General features: G+C 35.7%; 1 protein-coding gene across 1 annotated transcript; it reads right to left on the reverse strand.

The window, feature by feature from the left end:
- Positions 1-219: 219 nt before the first annotated feature.
- LOC117340624 (hemicentin-2-like) lies at positions 220-22,525 on the reverse strand. The gene is made up of 16 exons (XM_033902388.1): positions 22,467-22,525; positions 22,010-22,056; positions 20,276-20,536; positions 13,597-13,860; positions 11,630-11,893; positions 9,624-9,905; positions 8,032-8,358; positions 6,206-6,508; positions 5,131-5,250; positions 4,841-4,862; positions 4,337-4,392; positions 4,078-4,105; positions 3,408-3,484; positions 2,940-2,976; positions 2,741-2,808; positions 220-457 (listed from the first exon to the last, which is right to left on the reverse strand). Exons 1-16 carry the CDS (start codon positions 22,523-22,525, stop codon positions 399-401), a joined length of 2,274 nt encoding a protein of 757 aa, XP_033758279.1. The 3' UTR covers positions 220-398.
- Positions 22,526-27,478: the final 4,953 nt, after the last annotated feature.

Consider the following 27,478-nt stretch of genomic DNA (forward strand, 5'->3'; position numbering starts at 1 on the left):
CCCCCCCCCCCCAACACACACACACACCTTTTTTATATGCCTATCTTCTTGAGGTGAACCTTCTTCATCCAAAGTAAGTGCAGAGTCGTCAGCTTGTCATTACGCACTAAATATACATAGCAACACAGATAAAAGTAACAACGTCCTGTATGCATTAACGATACAGGCCGTTGCAACAATAGTATGATTGTTTTGATGAATCTTCACTTAGCGGAATACTTTTTTATGCAAATGAGCATTACATTGACAGTACACACAGGCTACTGGCATTGTTTATTCTATCATCACTGAGACTTATTCAAGCACGGTCGTCAGCAGGTTGAAGATGTTACTTTCCAATCTGTACACGATTCACATACTATGTAACATGTGGTAAATCGCCTCTAAATGTTTTCACGTCAGTGTCGTTGTTTCCTCTTTCCGCCAATGGCTGTATTGACATATGTTTCTTTTTCACCTGAATAGAATAGATAGCACATCCTATTCTTGCTTCACTTAACATTTATACAGTATTATATAACAAGTTAAGATATTTATGTTTTGAATAACAGGAATATCATGTACAAAGATAAACAAGAGGCCCATGGGCCTTAACGGTCATCTGACAAACACTTACACTCACAGCAGGGACACACACCCCAATCCAGCATTATTACCATAAATTATTTATCGCAGCCAGTTATGTTTTAGATCAAATTTGGTTTTTATCCATTTAGCTTGTCCAGGAAGAGCAGCATCATAAAGCAAAATTTTAGCCAAGTTCCCATTTTTGGGGCATGCCCCTCTGTCCCAATGGGTCAGACAAGACTCATTTATATCAATTAGGATTGCCTTTCCCCAATGATGTTTCATACTAAATATGGTTGTAATCAATTCAGGCATTAAGGAGGAATTGCATTTTTAAGAAATGTTTAACCTAAGCGCTCCTTTTGCCCCATCTTTTTTTCCCCAGGGGTCAAACCTGTCTCATTAAAAAATATGATTGCCGTCACCTTATGTTTCACATCAAATTTGGTTGTAATCCACCAAAAGGTTAGGAAGGATTAGGATTTAACAGCAAATATTCACCAAAGTTCCCCTTTTGGGGCCCTGCCCCTCAGGCCCCAGGGGTCACACTAGCCTCGTTTATATAAAATATGACCATCCTTCCCAAAGGATGTTTCACACCATATTTCGTATTAATCCACCCAATGGTTAGAGAGAAGTAGGATTTATAGCAAAAATTCACCAAAGTTCCCCTTTTGGGGCCCCGGCCCTCTGGCCCTAGGGGTCAAACCAGCCTCATTTATATAAAATATGATTGTCCTCCTCCAATGATGTTTCACACCAAATTTGGTAATAATTCACTATGGGTGTTAGGAGGAGTAGGATTTTACAGCAAAATTTCATCAAAGTTCCCCTTTTGGGGCCCCGCCCCTCTGGCCCCAGGGGCCACACCAGCCTCATTTATATAAAATATGACCACCCTCCAGCAATGATGTTTCACACAATATCTGGTTGAAATCCACCAAAGGGTTAAGGACGAGTAGGATTTTATAGCAAAATTTCATCAAAGTTCCCTTTTTTGGGCCCGTCACTCTGGCCCCAGGGCTCACACCAGCCTCATTTATATAAAATATGACCACCCTCCCCCAATGATGTTTCACAACATATCTGGTTGAAATCTACTAAAGGGTTAAGGAGGAGTAGGATTTTATAGCAAAATTTCATCAAAGTTCCTCATTTGGGGCCCCACCCCTCAGGCCCCAGAGGTCACACTAGCCTCATTTATATAAAATATGACCGCCCTCCCCAAATGATGTTTCACAACATATCTGGTTGAAATCCACTAAAGGGTTAAGGAGGAGTAGGATTTTATAGCAAAATTTCATCAAAGTTCCCCATTTGGGGCCCCGCCCCGCAGGCCCTAGTGGTCACACCAGCCTCATTTATATAAAATATGACCGCCCTCCCCAAATGATGTTTCACAACATATCTGGTTGAAATCCACTAAAGGGTTAAGGAGGAGTAGGATTTTATAGCAAAATTTCATCAAAGTTCCCCTTTTGGGGCCCCGCCCCTCAGGCCCCAGGGGTCACACCAACTTCGTTTATATAAAATATGACCGCCCTCCCCCAATGATGTTTCACACCAAATTTAGTTGTACTCCACCTAAGGGTAAAGGAGGAGTAGGATTTTATAGCAATATTCACCTAAGTTCCCTTTTTGGGGCCCCGCCCTTCTGGCCCCAGGGGTCAGACCAGCCTCATTTATATAAAATATGATTGCCCTCCCCCAATGATGCTTCAAACCAAATTTGGAAGTAATCCACCCAAGCGTTAAGGAGGAGTAGCGTTTTGAAAGAAAAAGTTTACGGACGGCGCACGGCGCACGGCGCACGGCGGACGACGACGGACGAAGCACGATGACTATAGGTCATCCTGACCCTTTGGGTCAGATGACCTAAAAAAAAAGCCATATATGATTTTGCATATATAATTGTCTTTGCAAATGCAATGGGAAATTATGATTCACTTCTTTGAATGTCAGATCGACAAAAACAACGTAACCTCTTGCGCGTATCCTACTTAACGAACATATAATCAATACACAAGAAAATGTCATTAAAAGGCTATTTCGCTTATGATAAAACTTCCCTTTAACTCGTATGCCCTTAATAAGTAAGCTTTTAAATCATTTCGAAAAACAAAACAAAGAAAAACAAATATTAAGACATGGTCCAATATGGACAACGACTTACTAGCTGTTTGACTGTGAAGTTCCTCATAGACGTTTGAAGCGGTGCGTCCCTTCAACGCCTCGTACTGTCTGTCACGGTAATACAAATAGATAGTGCAACATAGTACAGTAACTTCACGAAGTGTCCGGAAAAAAATCAAAGCGAAAAACATTATTGTTCTTTTTACTTTAAAACAAGGCAAATGTCAGTATTTACTTACCCGCCATTTCCTTCACTGACTGGATCGTTCTGGTAAACTAAAAGCACAAAAACAATGTGTAAAACATAAATTAGCAAAAATAAACATGAACGGAACAATGATAATTTATATATGCAGATTCTTTTGTCATATGTTAAAAAATAAAAAGGAAATAAGTGAAACACACCCATCGGTCTAACAGTTCTTACACACATAACACAAGGAGGTTACTATAGCAATGTAGTGATAATTGCAACATAATGGCAATAATCAATGAAATATTACTATATCTTATTAATACATTGATAATACATTTTGTTAGATATGCATGTCCATGTGAACAGGACAATATACAAAAGTATAGACAAATATTGGGTCATGATTTTGAATATGGATGTCATGTTATTTTCACATTGACCAATATTTACTTAATACTGCATTCGCTGAAATGAAAAGCGTACAGGCAATGCAAACAGAAAATTGTCTCACCATGATGATGTCCTCCAAGTTCAGAGTAGACGGACGCCTTGGCAACGTCATTTGTATCGAGTTGGTCATATAAAGATCTGGATCAGATGTGAATGACATTTAATCAAATGTTTTAGCCATATATTTTAACAAACTTCTATCAAGTGACCTACAGGGCCTGTATCACTTACCGAATTAGTTCAGTGATTATAAAAAGAGCATTACTATTTCTTGTTATATACAAATAATGTTTTCCTGTTTGTGATCTGTCCCTAAGTTTCATGCAATGCATTCAGCATTTTCTTTCACTAAAATGTTTCCCGACAAGTTTTGTAGTCACATCGTTAAACAGAGTACATTTCAATCAAGAGACCCACAGGGCCTATATCGCTTACTTTGATATTGCAACTATTATGAAAAACAAAAACAAACTAAAAAATCCATGTATAGTTATACCACAAATACTTTTCCAGTTTAGAATCTGTCACAATAAGTCATATATTACAGTTACTATTTCCTTTTAACTAACATTTTAATTTCTTAGATTCTGAATTAATTGAAATATAAAATTGAAATGTACATTGATGTGCCTCTTTTTTTTTTTTTTTTTTAACTTCATATTTTCTATGCTAATGCTGTCTGTAAACTATTCGGGTGAAATTGATAAACGTGTTTATTTATTAAGGCTTACCTTTCATTGTCTCTATGGGGTGTTCCGTCTGTAAATAAGACGGGACATATTTCATTTAACACAAACGCTCAAAATATATTAGAACGAGAATCCAATTTTCCTTTAAACGCAGATGACATACGTATGTTTGCAACTATTATGAACTAGAAAACGGGATATATCTTCGATTTTGAATATGCGAAAGGTTTGAATAATACGTATGACAAAATGTATAAGTTTGTTTACGTATTAAATTACATGAAGTATTTTTTGATGTTACCTCGTTCTGAGAGTTGAATATTCTGGAACTCTTTCTGTTTTGGAAGCTGCAACTTACTGAAAACAACGAATTGTTAATTATACTTATGGTTGTGTGAAAACAATGACATTTGATTTTGATATCTAAAGGCGAATCCCTGACTGTCTTTAAATATTTATACAAAAGAAATATTTAACTCATATAACCATACTAAAATGACTCCTTTTTTTATAGGATATCTGCTTTGACATGTGCACCAATATAAACAACGTTTCTTTCCTTCTAATGCGACTATGACTGTCGATGTAGCTTTTCTCACGTACTTCAATGGCGATGCATGGTTGATAGGTATGGGGCAAATCGATCGCGCATGTATGTAACGTAACCACGCCGCAAATTGATAACTGTAAACAGGGTAATTTGTGATTAATTTCCAATTTGATAGATCCATAACTTTAGTAGCCCTAGTTATATAGTAAATAGTCATATAGAGTTAATCGATATAAATAGGCCGCATTTACTTACCTACAACACAGTTTTCTATTTCCTGCAAAAGATATCAAACAACCCATGACACTAAAGGATATTAAGTTTTGATCAATTTTATACGGAGGTAGCAAATTTGATACGCCATCAACAATTAATGAAATAAAGTCATTGTAAATATTATGACATCATAATCAATTTATGATTGGCAGAGCTAATGAAAATCGCTGAAGAATATATACATGTATCATGCTAGTGGCACGCAGAAACATTATACGGGCAAATTCATTTAATATCAACATTATTATGTGTTGAATGTAAAAACGTACGTCTAAAAATAATCTCGAGTCCAACTGTAAACAAAAGCGTGATTACTCCAGTGATCGTCAGGACAACTCCTGGTACATACATACTGTCAGTTCCACAGGCGCTTGCATGTACCTGGGAAACTAATGATACGGTTATTACATGTATATTGATATCATCAGTGCTATTTTAGTGCTTTTTATTTTTCATACAGCAGTTTCTTATGTAGGGCATTTATTATATCTATCATTATATAACATAAACTTGCAATTAATTATTTATTATTATTCTATTTTACTACATGCAATAATCGAAATAATGAAAACACCGCATATGATTAATTCAAATTGAAGTTAGACATGAACTGTAAATTGACGAGAGGATTTCACATTTTTTATTCGTAAATTCGACATAAAGACATTCTATAGACACATTCAATAACTCTCCTAATAAAATAGTGGAATAGTATTCGTTATTTTTCAAAGCAATACCATACCATTAGTAGATATTATATTTCCTTGAGTAATAGTGTATTATATATACATTAGAAGTTCTGCTCTTTTTGATCTGGTGATTTGTTGTTGCTACAGTTTTCGTTTCGCTGACTGTTTTATCGTTATTTCTTAGGAATACTCAAAACTGGACATATTCAATATAGGTTTCAAATTTGCTATCCGTACTTTTACACATATCTTTAATCGTTTGTTACTCGTTCTTAATATCGAAAATGGTATTATAATTTTTCAAAGACATAGAACTAACATCAGACCAAAAGTCTCGGTAAGTTTCAATGGTATGTCTTAAGAAATAGCAATTACGCAATGATCGGTATACAAAATAATAATTAATTAATTAAAAAAAAAAAACATTATTTTGTTCAGGTTTGAAATGGAGTATATACAGCTCGAAATAAGTAAACCAAAGGAAAACATTATGCTTGTCTATGGTTAATCCTTAATCAGATATGACATGTGTAACATTAATCCTTGATGAACATGTCCCGTCTTGTTTGTACAAGTATTTGTTTCCTTCTAAAAATGGCACGGGTACCATTTCGTGATGACTTAGGAATAGAAAAAAATATATTAAATATAGTACCTTGTGTTGTACAGTTGACGTCACGTTCAAAAGTTGAGTTTCCAAATTTGTTCACAGCAAATACCACGAAGAAATACTGTGTACCAGCAGTAAGACCAGATATAGAAATGATGGCAGTTCGGTGTTGTCCTGGATCGGGGGTATCAAGTTGTCTGTCTATAACAAATATGCCTTGTGTTCGGATTCTTTTTCCGACCACAAATGTTTGGGTAGATCCTCCATCGAAAGCCGATCTCCAACTCAGAATAGCTTGATCTGCGGAAGGACAAATAGCTATGCCTTCGTAAGGAGGGTTAGGTTTTCCTGAAAAAAAACAACAACAACAACAAATAAAAATGTCGCCAGAGACCTCGTGTAGGAAACGCCCTACAATGAAAGACGGTATGTCTTACCCGGACTGTTCGAACATATTAATGACAAAGTCAAAGTTCCCAACCAACATAACTTATCAAGATTTACGGAATAGAAAATTGTTCGTAATGAAAATGCATTTACTCTTATTATTAGGTTCAATTCAGTTTCCATGTTTGCTTGTGATACATGTACCTTTATACAGATATTATCAAATAGGGCCAAATAACATATATGCATACATAATACGTGTAATGGACATATGTACATGTAAAGGGTTATAACATATGCTGATCTAAACATGATGAGATAATACCTAAGCTGACAGACGACATGATGACTGTTGATATCGTCTTTCTGCTTAAGAGAGGAAAGACTTGTTTTTATCATATTGATGGTGTTTTTTTTTGTATCAATTTCTAGTTATATGACTCATTTTGCTTTCTTAATTGGGTAAGAATTTTCCAAAAGATCATGACAAAATGTCCGTGTTAACTAGGATCCGTGTACACCTATTCTAACGTCAAAAGCACAATTCGGTAACCTTGGCAACAGGTAAGTACAACAACATATATTTGAGTCTTCACAAAAGAAAACTGCGGATAACCATGCGGTAACTAAAATAGAAACAAATGGTAGACAATGCCACTGGAAATCTAGATGTTATAGCCCACAGTAACGGTAAATCAATAAGCTTCAAAATAATGCGAATTTATACATAATTTTATAATATATTCCAGTTGAAAAATTATTTATCAGACGTTAAATTTCAAAATGAAGAGTAATATATAGCTTGGTCAATTATATACGTTGAATTGAATAAGAATTCGTCTGGCAAAAAATGAAATTTGAAGGAGATGATGCAGTAAAGATTATATTCAAGATCGTAGCATGTCTTTTGTTAAATATTCAAGTGTAAAGGCTAAACCTACATGTGCATGTATGTGCTTGCAGTGTAATTTCTTGACTTCATTTGTTTTCCCTATATGGTGTCAAAATTCGATCCACGATACTCTTACGTTTAAACTAAGGTACATGCGTGTAATAACTGTATATATATCATCGTTAATGAGACAAAACTCTTCAAATAATATCGTTACTTTGACGATTTTTTAAAAATAGTCGGACTGTTTTCCGGACAATATGCGGCTGTGGTATTGACAGGGTAGACTAAATATTAATGTTTTTTATGGTAGTCGTTCATAGCATACGCCATGTCAGTTTGAATGAATATGTTTCTATGTCGATTGACGAGTTTTCCATCATTGTCGTTTTCACAGTACACAGACTCCTGTCATATCATTTTTTTTCAAAATTAACATTTTATACGCAGGCTTGTGGTTTGTGCTATCTATAAGTATGCTGTTGGTTTATACCCTTATGTTAGGTACAATGTACCTTTTCATGAAATGTCTATCAAAAATCTATCTAAAAGTGATGATCTTGACTTCTGCGATGCATCATATGAACCTTACCCTGTGGTTCCACTGAAAAGTTAATCCTTCCACTTCCCTGACTGTTTTTGGCTGTGACAGTATATGTTCCGTACATGTCTTCGTGCATGTCTTTACGAATCCCCATCGACAATGCTGACAGGTTCATCCTATCAAATGAATTACGTTTGATAAAACTGTCTGTTCCGTTTTTAAGTTCACTTGAGGTTTTATTAGCGAGGTCTTGAAATGTCCACATGAAACTTGGTTCTGGATTAGCTAGGAACATAGCAGTAAGAGTCAGGTCATCTGAGGTAGCTAAACCAAACCTATGATTACCATTTACTCTGGGATCTTCACGTGGCTTACCTAAAAATAGTAGTTGATGAAATATGAGTTATATATATATAATATTGCTAGAATTTGATACAATAAATCAGTTTTATTTGTGGCGTGCTGGCTATGTAAATATTAATATCCTTTTAAATATATCCATCATAATTAAAATGCAATCCACTTTAGTACGATATGTTCTCATGTGCAAAAATCTCGTTAATGCTCCGTATATCTTGATGAAGTACTAAACCAATTGCATGTTTTATCGTGACGTCCTTCCATTAACGGGGCATTGTAGAATTGATTGAAATTAAATCACCAGTTTATTTCAATGATGTACGTTAATTTCATCAAACAACTCTTAAATGAATAAATTGGTAATGCATATCAATCAGCTATGTGTTACTGCTACATTAGGTTTATTTATGATATATACATAAACACCTTTGTCGTGTTTATGTGCGTGTGTGTACTTTTGTATGTATGTTTGTTCTTAATTTCAATCAGTCTTGTTAAATAAGCTTAACATATAGAGGATATTGAACGGTTTCCCGTTTAATATAGCATGTATTTCACGAGTATGACAGAATATCGATATTTTCACGAGTGCGAAATATTCTGTCATACGAGTGAAATATATGTTTTATTTAACGGGAAACCATTCAATTTTCTCTTTTATTGCATTTTATAAACTTTAAAACAGAATTAAAAACATCGAAAAATTAATAGTGTGAAATAAATACGGGAATAAGTAATGACGTCATCTCTTTATGACGTTCTTACACGTCAACTTGACGGCGCTATTTCGAAAGGACTGATCAACGCAAGTTAGCAAAATAACCAATTGATCTATCTCCGCTTCGATTAGAAAATTGGCAAGTTTCAACGAGGTGAATACAAAGGTCCGCTCGGATTTATCAAAAACGGAAAACATATCTTTTTACTGCGAAACTTATATTTTCACTGCAAAATCTTATATTTTCACTGCTCATCGCTGCAGTGAAAATACAAGTTTTATTAGTTTGGTAAATTTCTATATTTCACTGGCAAAAATGCAATAAAGAACAGATTTAAATGCCTGGATTGTAGGGTCTTATTATAGGATAAAGCCTTAGTATACCCGGCGAAAACACACACTGTCGGACTATTGCTCACCCCTGCTGCTTCCACAAACCGATCTATTTCAGACAATGATGCCATTGGAGCATCTATTAGCATTGTTGGAAGCTTATAGTAGTGCATGTTGTGTTATGAAAAGAAAAGAAAACAATCTCAGGTTGAAAGCATATTTAACTTACACAGAACGTTGACAGATATATCCCTGGTGACCGCTGTGGTAGAGACACTGTTTCTGACAGAACAGGTGTAGAGTCCGGTGTCCAGACAGTCAGCGTTAGTCAGGGTGTAGGTACTCTCCAGGACGTCTGGGGTGGTCAGTAGAACTGTGTTGTTGGCTTTATAGAACCACTGTATTGTGGACGGAGGGAAACTCTCCACCGAACAAACCAGAGATATACTGCTACCCTCTGTCAGAGTTCCGTCCCCTTTTATAAAGTTAAGGTTTAATATGTTTGGAGGAACTGGAAAATAAGATACACAAATATCACCATATTTTGATATAAAATTATATGTATACTAACGTCGTGTGTATCATACCAATTTCAAACCAAATTACTGTAATCAAAATTATTGACTTGAGTGACGATATATTAGCAAACTAATGCACATACTTACACTGTACAGTAACACTGAATATTATAGTCGACTCCCCGACAACATTCCTAGTTACTTACACTGTACAGTAACACTGGTTATTACAGTCGACTCCCGTACAACATTCCTAGCTACTTAAACTGTACAGTAACACTGGTTATTATAGTCGACTCCCGTACAACATTCCTAGCTACTTAAACTGTACATTGACACTTGTTATTATAGCCGACTCCCCGACAACATTCCTAGTTACTTACACTGTACAGTAACACTGGTTGTTATAGTCGACTCCCCGACAACATTCCCAGTTACTTACACTGTACAATAACACTGGCTATTATAGTCGACTCCCCGACAACATTCCTAGTTACTTACACTGTACAGTAACACTGGCTATTATAGTCGACTCCCGACAACATTCCCAGTTACTTACACTGTACAATAACACTGGCTATTATAGTCGACTCCCCGACAACATTCCTAGTTACTTACACTGTACAGTAACACTGGCTATTATAGTCGACTCCCCGACAACATTCCTAGTTACTTACACTGTACAGTAACACTGGCTATTATAGTCGACTCCCCGACAACATTCCCAGTTACTTACACTGTACAATAACACTGGCTATTATAGTCGACTCCCCGACAACATTCCTAGTTACTTACACTGTACAGTAACACTGGCTATTATAGTCGACTCCCCGACAACATTCCCAGTTACTTACACTGTACAATAACACTGGCTATTATAGTCGACTCCCCGACAACATTCCTAGTTACTTACACTGTACAGTAACACTGGCTATTATAGTCGACTCCCCGACAACATTCCCAGTTACTTACACTGTACAATAACACTGTCTATTATAGTCGACTCCCCGACAACATTCCTAGTTACTTACACTGTACAGTAACACTAGTTATTATAGTCGACTCCCCGACAACATTCCTAGTTACTTACACTGTACAGTGACACTAGTTATTATAGTCGACTCCCCGACAATATTCCTAGTTACTTACACTGTACATTAACACTAGTTTTTATAGTCAACTCCCCGACAACATTCCTAGTTACGGTATTAAGGCGACTCCCCGACAACATTCCTAGTTACTTACACTGTACAGTAACACTGGTTATTATATTCGACTCCCCGACAATATTCCTAGTTACCTACACTATATAGTAACACTAGTTATTATAGTCGACTCCACGACAACATTCCTAGTTACTTACACTGTACAGTAAAACTTGTTATTATAGTGGACTCCCCGACAACATACCCAGTTACTTACACTGTACAGTAACACTAGTTATTATAGTCGACTCCACGACAACATTCCTAGTTACTTACACTGTACAGTAACACTAGTTATTATAGTCGACTCCCCGACAACATTCCTAGTTACTTACACTGTACAGTAAAACTTGTGATTATAATGGACTCCCCTCCAACATTCCTAGTTACTTACACTGTATAGTAACACTAGTTATTATAGCCGACTCCCCGACACCATTCCCAGTTATTTACACTATACAGTAACATTGGTTATTATAGTCGACTCCCAGACAACATTCCTAGTTACTTACACTGTACAGTAACACTAGTTATTATAGTCGACTCCCCTCCAACATTTCTAGCAGTACACCTGTACGTCCCGTGTTCTGATCTGTCCAGTTGTCCCAGTGACAACACAGGTGAGACAGTAAAGTTGGTGTTGTCCGGTCGTGTCCAGACAAAGGTACAACCAGGTCTACAGTCCGCTGTACAGGTGATGTCCGGTAATGTGTCCCCCTCTGTCCTGGTGTAGGTAGTGTCCGTCGGGGACAGCGTTATTGAGGTACCAGGGCCGTCTAAAATAACATACTGTTTAAAAGTGGCGAGTTGAAATCAACAACAAAATTATACAAGAAGCACAAGGTTGCGTTGTTGGGGGTTGACTTTGACTATAACAGCAACTGTACATGCATATTAAATGCATGTAGACTTGTCATAAATGCAATTTCCAATATAATACTGCATGGATTTCGCGCAGTCACATTTCTGAATGTGTCTACTTTCCCCGATTAAATTTAGTTGAGGACTTGTTATTCCCTGTATAATGTTCCAGTTTAGCCTTGCCGATGTAGAACATTCCGAAGGAATCGGCCGCAGCTGGGTTGATGATGTCATTAGAGGTTTCAAACTGTAGAATTTCATGGTCGTTATAATTTTATACTTTTTCGAATTGCCTATAGAATTTTTGTATGAAATAATGTTTTTAAAAATACTGTATTAAACATTTGTTTTTTTCAAGCACTGATGACTTTAAGATAAGTAAAGCTATGGAATTGCAGGACGGTACACGATATGACAAACATGCAATAAGCTTCTAAATATGAATTACATGTAGTAACACAAATAGTTACTGTATTACAAACAATTGTACTTTTGAATATAGTAATTAGATATTAATGAATAATAACTACAGCCAGTTGGTCCATAGGAAAGAAACATTTTGTACTACTTTGTTTTCATTGGCCGATTTTAGACATATGTACATGCATCCTTGTACTATGCCTAACACCCTTGTAACTTATACAATATCTCAGATGTCGCAACAGCGTAGGTCTATACACATTTGTGAGTTATTTTCCTTAATTTACTTGATAAATCTGTCCATTAAAATAATGGTTCAAGCATACACCCCGTTGGTCAGAAATGAGGTCCTGTTACCATATCAATTAAATAAGTGATTATTTTCATCTACATAGTATCCATGAATTGTTATTCTGAATATACTTGAAACACATAATTTTTCTATGATAAATAATGTACACCTGAATTTTTTGTACAGACAATTGTAATAACAACAGAAGTCAATATATCATTGTTGACTTTATGTCATATGTGTTATTGGTATATAACACTACTACATTGTCACAGTCAATGTAATTACGAGAAAAGAATGATGCAAGTGTTTTAGAGATGACATTTAATCTTGGTCATCTTTGCGTTTACATTGGAAAAGACTCAAATGTCGTTAATTTTGTAGTTAGTAGTTTCTACTGTAATAAAACAAATAAACAATTGATGGTACCAGTCGACTGTCAGTTATCTGTCCTAGAGTGAATGACGGAAAAGCACAGATTTACAATCAATGGTTCATAATTAACAGTGTCTAAAACTTAGGAAAGGATCGGCTGGCACAGTGGTAATACACTTTTCTTTCACCTAGGCGGCCTCCTACAGCAATATCCATCGGGCGTTTTTATCCGGGCCAGTAAATGTGATTAATATAAACTATAACTTGTTTTAAAATTGTTGTAAACTAAATAAAGTTTACATTCATATCTAAACCTCAAACAAATATTCAAATTTAGTTGTTAGATATTTCCCAATCGATATCTTTAATCATCATATATGTGCAATGAAAAAAATATGATAAAAGTGGCATTCAAAAATATAGGTGATTGGAACTGCAGAAAAGGGGATGATCAGTTTTACTGTTTACATCTCATGCTCTTTATTTGCGATATGTTCCATATACATCATCATGTAAGTATTCTATACTTACACTGTACAGTAACACTGGTTGTTATAGTCGACTCCCCTCCAACATTCATAGCAGTACACCTGTACGTCCCGTGTTCTGATCTGTCCAGCTGTCCCAGTGACAACACAGGTGAGACAGTAAAGTTGGTGTTGTCCGGTCGTGTCCAGACAAAGGTACAGCCAGGTCTACAGTCCGCTGTACAGGTGATGTCCGGTAACGTGTCCCCCTCTGTCCTGGTGTAGGTAGTGTCCGGCGGAGACAGCGCTCTGGAGGTACCGGGGCCGTCTGAATACATGAACAGATTAAAGGCTTTGGTTGGCTCATAAGAACTGGATTAATTTCTCTATCACCATAACTTGTCGAAAAAAAGACTTTCGGAGCATTCGAAGAAATATAAAGAAAATGCCCCCCCCCCCCCCCCCCCCCCCAAAAAAAAAGTAAATAAATAAAATGGCCGGCCATGAGCTATTGTCGTTTTGTGAAATACTGCATCCACATATCAAGTTACATATCGTGTAATCGCTGTCAAGCTAATTAAAGGCATACTCTACGATATTCATAAGAAATATAGGATATGGTTCTTGCGCCCTTTTGCCTGAGCCGATGCCCTCGAGGGGCATATCCCCTAAAAGGTGATAGATCCCGTACCGAGCAACCATAAGGTTGAGACTTGTTATCCCGGAAGGCTTCCATCAAAAAACGTCTAGCGCGCCAGTCATTGTAATTGTCACATGTCACTCCCGGAATCTTCATCAGCACCGATATATTGGTGTTAAGATTGGTGGTTTAAACAAGTTTCACTTTACAAAAGTAATTATTCAGATACAGAGAGCAGAGATTCTGATGGTGAATTACTTTCATGAAGACCGCTTCCATCTCTGCCGATGACGTCACCACGTTCATAAAATCGTCCAAAATCACATGCTGCATTTCATCGGAAGGGAGACATTGTTTAAACATAAGATACGGTACCTCCATTTCCATCTCTTCCGATACATGATGTAGGGGTAGAGTACACTTGCCGTGGGCCTTTCGAACAAGTCATCTTTGTGGCGTTATAGGCATAGCCAACACGTTTTGCCACCACATATGCCTCCATACACGGCAATAGACGTACGGCTAGGAAAGGGATACATGGTCCAAATGAACTACGGAGGCCGGTGCATGTCTTATCTAGTTTTTTGGCGTAAACCGTCATTTTTGGCGCGGCGCTGTGCGGCGCGGGCGTGCAGTTATACCCTTAAGCTAGCCATTGGGCGCGACATACGGATGGTCGGACGGTAGGACGGATTGTCGGGCGACGGACGGATGGACGAGAGCAATATGTGCTATCGTGTTCCCTATATACATACATACTGGTTTTAGCAATTGAAAACGAAGCCTTACTCCCGGGCTTATGGAATGAAACCAAAACATACAATTGAGTTTGAAATTAGCAGTCTTATCTTGATCATAAGTTGTGCGGTAGGAGACATTGAGGGCCCAGGTAAGACTCAGATAATAGAGCTCGAGAAACACATCCTATACTACTTTTACTACTAAACTACTTAGGTTTTTTATGGAAAAGACCCTCAGCTTGAGTAACTGAATAACACAATACCTTCCAGTAATTCATATTCGCAGACATAATTACTATTAACGAGATATTGATTAATGGAAATCGGAGCTTATTAATCATGTATCTATGATATTCTAGAAGCAAACTGCAAAGCGCTGACCTACATTTGCTAGTTAGACATCCAGACATTAAAAATAACAACGCGTGTAAACATTGAAATATGCTTTAAACAAATATGATCAGCGTTTTCTAGAAATGATAAAAATTCTCACTTGATGTTTCCTGGATAATTTCCAAATAAAAATTCAGTATTCTGGATATTATGATTTCTCCTTTACCTAATTGCGCGCGTGGTCACAACGGGAGAAGGCTACAAAATGTAGTCAGGTTTCTTGGATCATATCCTCTAAAGGGGCTATACCAGTTTTGCTTCTTCCTTTTTCGTCGTTAGTGTTATACTAATGACAGAAAATAAGATAGAATATGACAGAGACGGAAATTGTCAACAACGAAATCACCAAATATAAATTAGTCACCTATTACCTGATACGATCATGGCCGTGTAGTTTTTATTGACATCTTGAGGTCACGCTTACAAGGTGCGCACGTGCAGCTTCTGTGCCAGTTGCAGCTCTCATGAACTAGAGCCGAGCTTCATTCGACAGTTTGTCGCAAGACAATAGCTACCTACCATTTTTTAATAGACGATTTAATATACTTTGATACTTTGATACTTTGCGTTGTATTCGAGATTAAATTCAGGTTTATGCGTTATTTTACATTACATTATATACTAATGCAATTTAAAACGAAAATTTATCCTGTGCTTTTAAGACATGAATACACATACTTACACTTTACGATAACACTAGTTATTATAGTCGACACCCCGCCAACATTCCTAGCAGTACACCTGTACGTCCCGTGTTCTGATCTGTCCAGTTGTCCCAGTGACAACACAGGTGAGACAGTAAAGTTGGTGTTGTCCGGTCGTGTCCAGACAAAGGTACAGCCAGGTCTACAGTCCGCTGTACAGGTGATGTCCGGTAACGTGTCCCCCTCTGCCCTGGTGTAGGTAGTGTCGGATGGGGACAGAGCTATGGAGGAACCGGGACCGTCTACAACCATTAATGTTGATAATACGTTTAGATAGTTATCACAAGATAAAGGACAGTGGAAAAATGTTTTAAACTCGGGTTTTCAATTAGCAGCTGGGCACATAAGCACGAAATGCTCTTCCGAAACAATATGTATTTACATATATTTAATAATGTAGAATTACGTACATCAAGATAAAAAACAGACTTTAGAAACGTAACATATATCAGCACATGAAACATAATTGAAATCATAATGTGGCAAATAACTTTTACTCCAAGAATCTACGTCGCAGTTTTTTTTTATCATTCACCAAATTCTACTATGACGGTATGGCATGATAATATTTGTCGCAAATTGATTGAATTTGATTAATGCTCTCTTATGGGAAACTATTAGTTAATGAACATATATCGGATCAGTTATAATTAGTTCCGTGTTCTTTTTTTAAGCCGAACAATTGAAGTCAGAATGGTTTTAAGGTGTTTTCGGAAGTTAGTCTGCGTCGGGTTCCTGATGAACACCAGCAGTTTTCCCCGATCTTCTGAAACACCATTCTTAGTACGTATATGACGACTGACCTAGTCAGGTTCGATGACTTCAATTACCACTATCTGGAATTCATTTAAATTTAGGGTTATATTGAAGAAAAAAACACAGAAAAGTAAAAAAACAACAGAACAATTTAGTAGAGATGTAAAAGAATGGCGTGTTACAGATGGAAGGAGTTGTTTTTTTTCTTTTCTGTTTTGTTTACGTTCATTCACACGCACATATTAGGGGGTACCTGTAAAGTGCGAAACGAAAGCAATACGAAACGAAACGAGATCAAACGAAATGAAAAATGAAAACATTGAAAAAATAGATAAATAGACAATTTTAGACTTTGTAAAGGCCTTAGTGTTTCATTCCCATCGGTGTTAAAACAACACACAGGAATAAATGTATCGCAATAGGATGAAAGAAGCATGGCGAGTGCTAGTCCCTATGTATGACGACATTCTTGTATCTGTATCTCTTTTGAAAATAAAACAAAATTATTGAACCTGAAAAAGAGTATCGCAATATTCGTTCAGTTCATTAAATATGAAATAACTTTATTCAGAATATATTTACTTTTCTATTTAACGGGGTTTCTTTTCAGTCCGCTATTACGGCCGTATGGTCTTTAAGCGGACGAGAATAGATAGGACACTGAGTAGAATGGGAACAGTATAATATTAAGTACTGGCCTAAACATACCCTATCCTCTGGGCCGGCGTTATCACACGAAAAGACCGCCGATGGATCTTTATCGTGCAAGTTAGATATTCTCACACGGGACAGCAATTTAAGTCTTATCAGACGGACATGATGTTAGTCGTAAACGATGATTTTTTGGAACTAGTGCTTTATTTTTGTGTCCGCACTTATAAGACTTCCTTCGATGTCTAATTCAGAATATACGATGAGTCTATTATTTATAGGCATGCACATCGCGTAGTGTATTGTGTGTACACAAACTATGTATACTAAAGATTTGATTTTACTAAAAATCATCAAAAATACTGGTAAAATATCTTCTTACCAATAAATGTATGATCAAAACTATATTCTACTTTCAAAATGAAGGGACGTAACTCTTACAAGTTAACGTTGTTCAGCTTGCTATAAGCGTTATTCCAAACATGCACGTTTAGCTACAGTACGTTATTTAATGCATGTCTGACCTGGGGTTTAGATAATAAGAACATATTGGTTTTATGAAACGCTCCGAGCAAAGCTGAAATGAAATAGAATATATTCCTTTTTTCAACCATAGGAAATCAGTTTAACTAATCCAGTACTTGAATATTTTCGAAAACATATCAATAATTATTCTTAGTTCATCAAATTTCAGAAATAGAGTAGTCCTCTGATGCTTCCATTCTGTCTACACTCCCGACACTAGCAATACGGGAACAGCGCGTTAAACCGGCGTTTTTATACGAATCGCGCCTTTCAAGTCCAGCAAATCCTCCGGAACTCTAATTTTTCACGATCAGATACACACCTCGCTTTCCTACTATAAAACGAGTTGCTTACAATCACCTCTGTCACGTGAATTTAGATCGACCGGGCACCAATACACTAAACATATTATCGAAATAGAGTAAATATTTTATATTTAAAAAAACTGAGTGAACATTGCGATAAATTCATTCTTTCCTGTGTGTGTTTTAAGACCGATGAGAATGAGAAACTTAGGCCTATGTAAAGTCTAAAATTGTCTATCAATCTATTTTTTTCAATGTTTAATTTTTATTTCGTTTGATTTCGTTTCGTTTTATTTGATTTCGTTTTGTTCCGTTTGATTTCGTTTCGTTTCGTTTCGTTTTGCTTTCGTTTCACGAATACATGAAAACAAAATGAATTAAAGTCCAAAAGAAGCTAAAAAGCAAAACCGTGTGTCTTGATTTTGAAGTTTCCCAGATGCCCAGACAGCCCGGATACAAAATGAGTCGCCTTACTTTTTGTGATATGTATGTCATAGTGTTTTGTATTTTAGATATAATGCATATCGTCATATTGTTGGTAGGGGTAACGACGGTAAAATACAAATCGAAAAATACTGTACTATTTTATTTTATCATTTTTAAGAGAAATAGATTCTACTATCTACAAAAGCCTATTAAGATCAATAAGATAAAATAGAGTTAATTTATACACGTTATAACGCCAAAAAAAACAAGTAATAACGTAAATAGAAACACGTAATAATGTAAATAGAAACACGAAATTACGCGAAAAACACGTAATAATGTAAATTGAAATATATCAAAACGCGAAAACGCACGAAATAACGCGAACAAACACATAATAACGCAAGTCAAAGCACGTAATAACAATAAAAACAAGTAATAGATTTTAAAATGCATGATAATTGTTTGTTCTGTACTTCCTGCCTGTTGACAAATCGGAGAGCAATGTTACAAAGATATTACAAAAATATTGAATTGGTGACCTTTAGTCTTTATTTTATCAAATATTGTAATTTTGTATTTGTTTTGGGAAAGGACGTTGATAAGTTGCAAAAACTTGTGCCCAATCCCTTTGTACTTTTTGACAATAAAATATGTTTGAATCACGTAATAACGCGAAAACACACGTTATTACGTATCCCAAGCCTATATAAACTCATACATACGGCCCATTTACGCATTATATCGATGGTTGGGATTGTCCGAAACATAAATGTGTACATCCGGTTGGGATTTAGCAAAATAGAAATATATTTAATACTAGCTCATTCAGAAAGAGTTGTCATTATCATGTTCAGAAGAGTAATCCTTAAGTTAGACCGTTTGATATTGGACTCTTTCTAGAATAGCTTCCGTAAACATAACCAAGTTTACACGTGATCGTGCATGTGTTTATCATTTGATCACCCAGATTGAATTGCTTTTGATAATGAATACAATCTACCAAGCGTTTAATTGTTAGATAACAATAACAAACTTATGAGAAAGTTTGTCTAAATGTAATTCAAAATAGGAAAATTTGATAATATTTGATATATCAATTTATATATATATATATATATATTAATTATAAATTTCAAAAAAAAAAAGCCTCGTTAATTATCATAAATCAAACGGATCGTTTTGAAATATTCTTGGTGTCAATGGACATTGTATCAAACAAATGACAAGCGTTTTTAGAATTGGTTAATGAAGAAATCTCTTTTCTTTCTTAGTGTTTCATTTTTTTATGCGTTATTTCATGTTTGTTCGCATTATTTTTTACGTGTTTTTTTCGCAATATTAAGACTTTTTCTCTTACAATTAGTATGCACAACTCAGTTGATATACGTATGATACAGCGGTTCTGAAATAATGATAGAATAAATAAACAGAGCTAAGTTTGAAAAATGTAAACATATATAACGCAAAGAAACATTCCTGTTAGTGTTAATAATTATAAATAGCACAATAAAGTATCTCGATCCATACTGTTACAGTTTAAGCGCCATCCTATACCATAGATAATGAAGTATATTTCCTTCACAACACATTATATACGTACAGTAGACGGTGATACTGACGTCATCACCCCTCGCACTCCCGTACCCATTACTGGCCGTACACCTGTACACGCCCCCCTGACTACGCTGTATGTTGGTGAGTTGGAGACCTGACCCTGTTGTATAGGACTGTCCATCCTTTGTCCAGCTGTAGGTACAGGCCGGGTTACAGTCAGCAGAACACGTGATGGTGGGGATAGTCTGTCCCTCTGTAGGAGTGTAGGTCACAGTTGGTGGAGTCAGACTTACGGTGGACGGTCCGTCTGAAATTGGGTTTAATCGAAATGTTTCACTGAATATGTAGGTCAATGTATACATTTTCCCGTTTTTCTCCGCCGTGTTTTACTTCTTTAAATTCACTAAACATTAGTCTGACTTTTTTACCCATAATTGTTACTTTCAAAAACGTCACGTACGCTATTAAAACACTCCTAAACGTGTTAACAATTGTCCCTTCTATTGTATATCAGATATATCACCAGTACAGTTTAGTATAGGCGAAGTCATAGTTGATGGAGTCAGACTTACTCAAACATATATTTGAAGGACTATTTTTTCTCTAATTTCACCGGATAACGATATACATATTTGTTTTTATATTGTAGCGGTCTTTTTATCAAAGCAGAGTACGGAACAAAGTTATTTTGTACCTGCTGGATATTCTAATTAAAAGCAACTGGTATTTAAAGTATCAAAACATCCAAACGACTATATGAAGGTCCTTTAAAGGTGACTAAATAATCGCATTACATTTGAATTACCATATCATACAGTCAGTCAACGAGATTTGTTCTTGTCGCTCTAGTGTTATCACATCTGTGTGCTAATCATTCTGTTTTCATCGAATAAAGTGTCCGTATTTGTTAATATGAATATATATCCTTTCATAATATTTTTTCTGATGATTTTCAGGGTTTAATGTTCTAATTCAATAATCTTAAATTTCTCTAATATCACTTTCAATTCATCGCGTCGATTTCATTCATAAAACACATCTAGCCAGTGAAGATTTATATTTAAAAGAGCATATCTCAATTATACCTGTACCACTGACTTTAATTGGACACATTTCCATTGTTTATTAACCTTTTGTGACATATTGAACTGTTTGCTTATTTTTTGTGTGGTCCAGGATTAGTCAGAATTAGTTCTCCGCCATTTTGTATGCATGCATTGTTACATAATATAGTACCATTTGGAAATAAATTGAAATAAAGTGTATTTTTATTCAGAATTAAGCAAGAAGCGTATCGTATGCGTATGCCAGTTGAAGATTTTAGTAAACAATTATCTATTTCTTAACAATCATAAGACAAGTGAGCATGTCTATCATTCGTTTCGCGACAAGCATATATCACTATATTTAAGTGTAAATTACACTCATGGTCCGCGCTTTGGCAACTTGGAAATAATCGATGTACCTGTGTATAATGAATTAGAATTGATTCGAATACACACCATTCAACTGAGCTATGCGTTTCTATACCCAGAAGTACAGCTATACCCTATACACGTTTCATGATAAACAGTATAAGTATAACCATGGCTCTAGGTATATTTTTTACATCAATTAAAAAGTCTGTTTAGTGAACGGCAGTCTACTAAAATATGTAATGCCTCAAATGATGTCTATATTTATTGTTTATTATAATCTAATCGAACGCAAAGGATACTTACACCGTAAACTAACACGTGTAGTTATAGTCGACTCTCCGACAACATTCCTAGTTACTTACACTGTACAGTAACACTAGTTATTATAGTCGACTCCCCGACAACATTCCTAGAAATTCCATTTCCAACAAACTTGATAGCCCATACCCCAGGATGCAATTGGCCCAATAGCAGGCATCTCGGCGTCTCGGAGGTTGAAAAGAAAGTGTGAAAAATGACGCCAGACGGACGGACAACGGACGCCGCACCATAGCATAAGGTCACCTACCGACTGGCAGATGAGCTAAAATGTGGACTGTGTTAGCTTGCAATAATATGAAATATAAAATCACAAGCCTCGATAAGAGATATGTCCAAAAGTAAAGTATATCCAGATGTTCCTGTATATTCAATTTATCAAAGTTTAAGAATTAACTGTCTTTATATTTACGTTAAACAAATCAAAATTCATATCGTCAGTTTGCGAGATTCGGTCGCCACGATATGACGTTAGTAATTAAATTCGTAAATTCATTTTACTTATCGTACATGTGTTCCCTGAAGTGGAACAACAGCCAGTCAGCTACTCTCGACGCCATGTCAACACAAAATAGCTCCAAACACGTTTTGATATTACGATGAAGATACACATAAATACCGACATTTTAAAGCTTAACAAATCATTCGCATTCAATATCTATGATTCCCAAATAATATGAATTTAATACGCGATTAAGTGTATTATTATGTGTCACTCGAAACGCAGGGGCTCGGTTTTAAAAGGATTGAGCACACGGCATTTTACATACACTCTAAACACTTTAAAAATTTGATGTGGTTGAAACCCGGAGCACAGGGCATACGAGCCGACAGCAGTGAAATAACACCAAGCTAGAAATAAAGTATCTATATACACTCTAAAAACTTTTAAAACCCGATTTGACAATCTGACTGAGACTCGGCTTTATAATATGAATGTGTGCAACATTTTTAGTCTTTTCACTCTTCACAAACGTCATATGTTTCTCAAAATATAAAACCTAACCCCTGTGACCGTATACGTGATACAATCTAAACGCTTGGAAGTTCAGAAGAATATGATTTTAGTCGTAGATTAGTGGAGGATCTATGTGATGTTCTTTTAATTTCATATCTTTTTAATCTAGGATTTCACTGCCGCACTAAAGGTTTGATATAGATGACAAAATAATTAGAGAAGCATTGTTTTGAAAACTGGCAGAATTTGAGGGCCAAAATCTGTGTCCTCCATTGTTATAGAGCATGATTCAAAGTTACGCATGAGAATAGTAATGTGCCCATGTGATAGATATATCATATTGTTTATACCATATTGTTAAGTATTGTCTAACTTGTGACCACTATAAAATATCAACTAGTAGTATCAAACTACATCGCACATGTATCCGCATGTCGGAAAATAGCAACTCAAATAAGATATCTGAAGTGAGAGACCAATATTCTGAATCGGAAAGTGATGTGATCTGGGTTTAGTGGTATCATGAAGACAAAGTGGTGTGAAAATGTAAATTTATGGGAAAGATGTTATATAATTCGGTTCATATCACATATGGTTTTCGCTGAAATCGACTTTGACATAATAAACGTGATCAGAAGTATTAGTAAATCAGCAGGAAAAACATTATTTATCTGTATATGCTCACGCTATGAATTGTGTATCTGTGTATCTATGTAAGCCTCGTATACTTACACTGTACGGAAACACTGGTTATTATAGTCGACTCCCCGAAAACATTCCTAGCAGTACACCTGTACGTCCCGTGTTCTGATCTGTCCAGTTGTCCCAGTGACAACACAGGTGAGACAGTAAAGTTGGTGTTGTCCGGTCTTGTCCACACAAAGGTACAGCCAGGTCTACAGTCCGCTGTGCAGGTGATGTCCGGTAACGTGTCCCCCTCTGCCCTGGTGTAGGTAGTGTCGGATGGGGACAGAGCTATGGAGGAACCGGGACCGTCTACAACCATTAATGTTGATAATACGTTTAGATAGTTATCACAAGATAAAGGACAGTGGAAAAATGTTTTTAAACTCGGGTTTTCAATTAGCAGCTGGGCACATAAGCACGAAATGCTCTTCCGAAACAATATGTATTTACATATATTTAATAATGTAGAATTACGTACATCAAGATAAAAAACAAACTTTAGAAACGTAACATATATCAGCACATGAAACATAATTGAAATCATAATGTGGCAAATAACTTTTACTCCAAGAATCTACGTCGCAGTTTTTTTTTTATCATTCACCAAATTCTACTATGACGGTATGGCATGATAATATTTGTCGCAAATTGATTGAATTTGATTAATGCTCTCTTATGGGAAACTATTAGTTAATGAACATATATCGGATCAGTTATAATTAGTTCCGTGTTCTTTTTTTAAGCCGAACAATTGAAGTCAGAATGGTTTTAAGGTGTTTTCGGAAGTTAGTCTGCGTCGGGTTCCTGATGAACACCAGCAGTTTTCCCCGATCTTCTGAAACACCATTCTTAGTACGTATATGACGACTGACCTAGTCAGGTTCGATGACTTCAATTACCACTATCTGGAATTCATTTAAATTTAGGGTTATATTGAAGAAAAAAAACACAGAAAAGTAAAAAAACAACAGAACAATTTAGTAGAGATGTAAAAGAATGGCGTGTTACAGATGGAAGGAGTTGTTTTTTTTTCTTTTCTGTTTTGTTTACGTTCATTCACACGCACATATTAGGGGGTACCTGTAAAGTGCGAAACGAAAGCAATACGAAACGAAACGAGATCAAACGAAATGAAAAATGAAAACATTGAAAAAATAGATAAATAGACAATTTTAGACTTTGTAAAGGCCTTAGTGTTCCATTCCCATCGGTGTTAAAACAACACACAGGAATAAATGTATCGCAATAGGATGAAAGAAGCATGGCGAGTGCTAGTCCCTATGTATGACGACATTCTTGTATCTGTATCTCTTTTGAAAATAAAACAAAATTATTGAACCTGAAAAAGAGTATCGCAATATTCGTTCAGTTCATTAAATATGAAATAACTTTATTCAGAATATATTTACTTATCTATTTAACGGGGTTTCTTTTCAGTCCGCTATTACGGCCGTATGGTCTTTAAGCGGACGAGAATAGATAGGACACTGAGTAGAATGGGAACAGTATAATATTAAGTACTGGCCTAAACATACCCTATCCTCTGGGCCGGCGTTATCACACGAAAAGACCGCCGATGGATCTTTATCGTGCAAGTTAGATATTCTCACACGGGACAGCAATTTAAGTCTTATCAGACGGACATGATGTTAGTCGTAAACGATGATTTTTTGGAACTAGTGCTTTATTTTTGTGTCCGCACTTATAAGACTTCCTTCGATGTCTAATTCAGAATATACGATGAGTCTATTATTTATAGGCATGCACATCGCGTAGTGTATTGTGTGTACACAAACTATGTATACTAAAGATTTGATTTTACTAAAAATCATCAAAAATACTGGTAAAATATCTTCTTACCAATAAATGTATGATCAAAACTATATTCTACTTTCAAAATGAAGGGACGTAACTCTTACAAGTTAACGTTGTTCAACTTGCTATAAGCGTTATTCCAAACATGCACGTTTAGCTACAGTACGTTTTTTAATGCATGTCTGACCTGGGGTTTAGATAATAAGAACATATTGGTTTTATGAAACGCTCCGAGCAAAGCTGAAATGAAATAGAATATATTCCTTTTTTCAACCATAGGAAATCAGCTTAATTAATCCAGTACTTGAATATTTTCGAAAACATATCAATAATTATTCTTAGTTCATCAAATTTCAGAAATAGAGTAGTCCTCTGATGCTTCCATTCTGTCTACACTCCCGACACTAGTAATACGGGAACAGCGCGTTAAGCCGGCGTTTTTATACGAATCGCGCCTTTCAAGTCCAGCAAATCCTCCGGAACTCTAATTTTTCACGATCAGATACACACCTCGCTTTCCTACTATAAAACGAGTTGCTTACAATCACCTCTGTCACGTGAATTTAGATCGACCGGGCACCAATACACTAAACATATTATCGAAATAGAGTAAATATTTAATATTTAAAAAAACTGAGTGAACATTGCGATAAATTCATTCTTTCCTGTGCGTTTTTTTAAGACCGATGAGAATGAGACACTTAGGCCTATGTAAAGTCTAAAATTGTCTATCAATCTATTTTTTTCAATGTTTAATTTTCATTTCGTTTGATTTCGTTTCGTTTTATTTGATTTCGTTTTGTTTCGTTTGATATCGTTTCGTTTCGTTTCGTTTTGCTTTCGTTTCACGAATACACGAAAACAATATGAATTAAAGTCCAAAAGAAGCTAAAAAGCAAAACAGTGGTTCTTGATTTTGAAGTTTTCCAGGTGCGCAGACAGCCCGGATACAAAATGAGTCGCCTTACTTTTTATGATATGTATTTCAAAATGTTTTGTATTTTAGATATAATGTATATCGTCATATTGTTGGTAGGGGTAACGACGGTAAAATACAAATTGAAAAATACTGTACTATTTTATTTTATCATTTTTAAGAGAAATAAATTCTACTATCTACAAAAGCCTATTAAAGTCAATAAGATAAAATAGAGTTAATTGATACACGTTATAACGCGAAAAAACAAGTAATAGCGTAAATAGAAACACGAAATAACGTAAATAGAAACACGAAATAACGCGAAAAACACGTAATAATGTAAATTGAAATACGTAGTAACGCGAGAAAAAAAAAACACGAAATAACGTAAATTGAAATATGTCAAAACGCGAAAACGCACGAAATAACGCGAACAAACACATAATAACGCAAGTCAAAGCACGTAATAACAATAAAAACAAGTAATAGATTTTAAAATGCATGATAATTGTTTGTTCTGTACTTCCTGCCTGTTGACAAATCGGAGAGCAATGTTACAAAGATATTACAAAAATATTGAATTGGTGACCTTTAGTCTTTATTTTGTCAAATATTGTAATTTTGTATTTGTTTTGGGAAAGGACGTTGATAAGTTGCAAAAACTTGTGCCCAATCCCTTTGTACTTTTTGACAATAAAATATGTTTGAATCACGTAATAACGCGAAAACACACGTTATTACGTATCCCAAGCCTATATAAACTCATACATACGGCCCATTTACGCATTCTGTCGATAGTTGGGATTGTCCGAAACATAAATGTGTACATCCGGTTGGGATTTAGCAAAATAGAAATATATTTAATACTAGCTCATTCAGAAAGAGTTGTCATTATCATTTTCAGAAGATTAATCCTTAAGTTAGACCGTTTGATATTGGACTCTTTCTAGAATAGCTTCCGTAAACATAACCAAGTTTACACGTGATCGTGCATGTGCTTATCATTTGATCACCCAGATTGAATTGATCTTGATAATAAATACAATCTACCAAGCGTTTAATTGTTAAATAACAATAACAAACTTATGAGAAAGTTTGTCTAAATGTAATTCAAAATAGGAAAATTTGATAATA

Source organism: Pecten maximus, chromosome 13, assembly GCF_902652985.1.
Source record: "Pecten maximus chromosome 13, xPecMax1.1, whole genome shotgun sequence".
Lineage (NCBI taxonomy): Eukaryota > Metazoa > Mollusca > Bivalvia > Pectinida > Pectinidae > Pecten > Pecten maximus.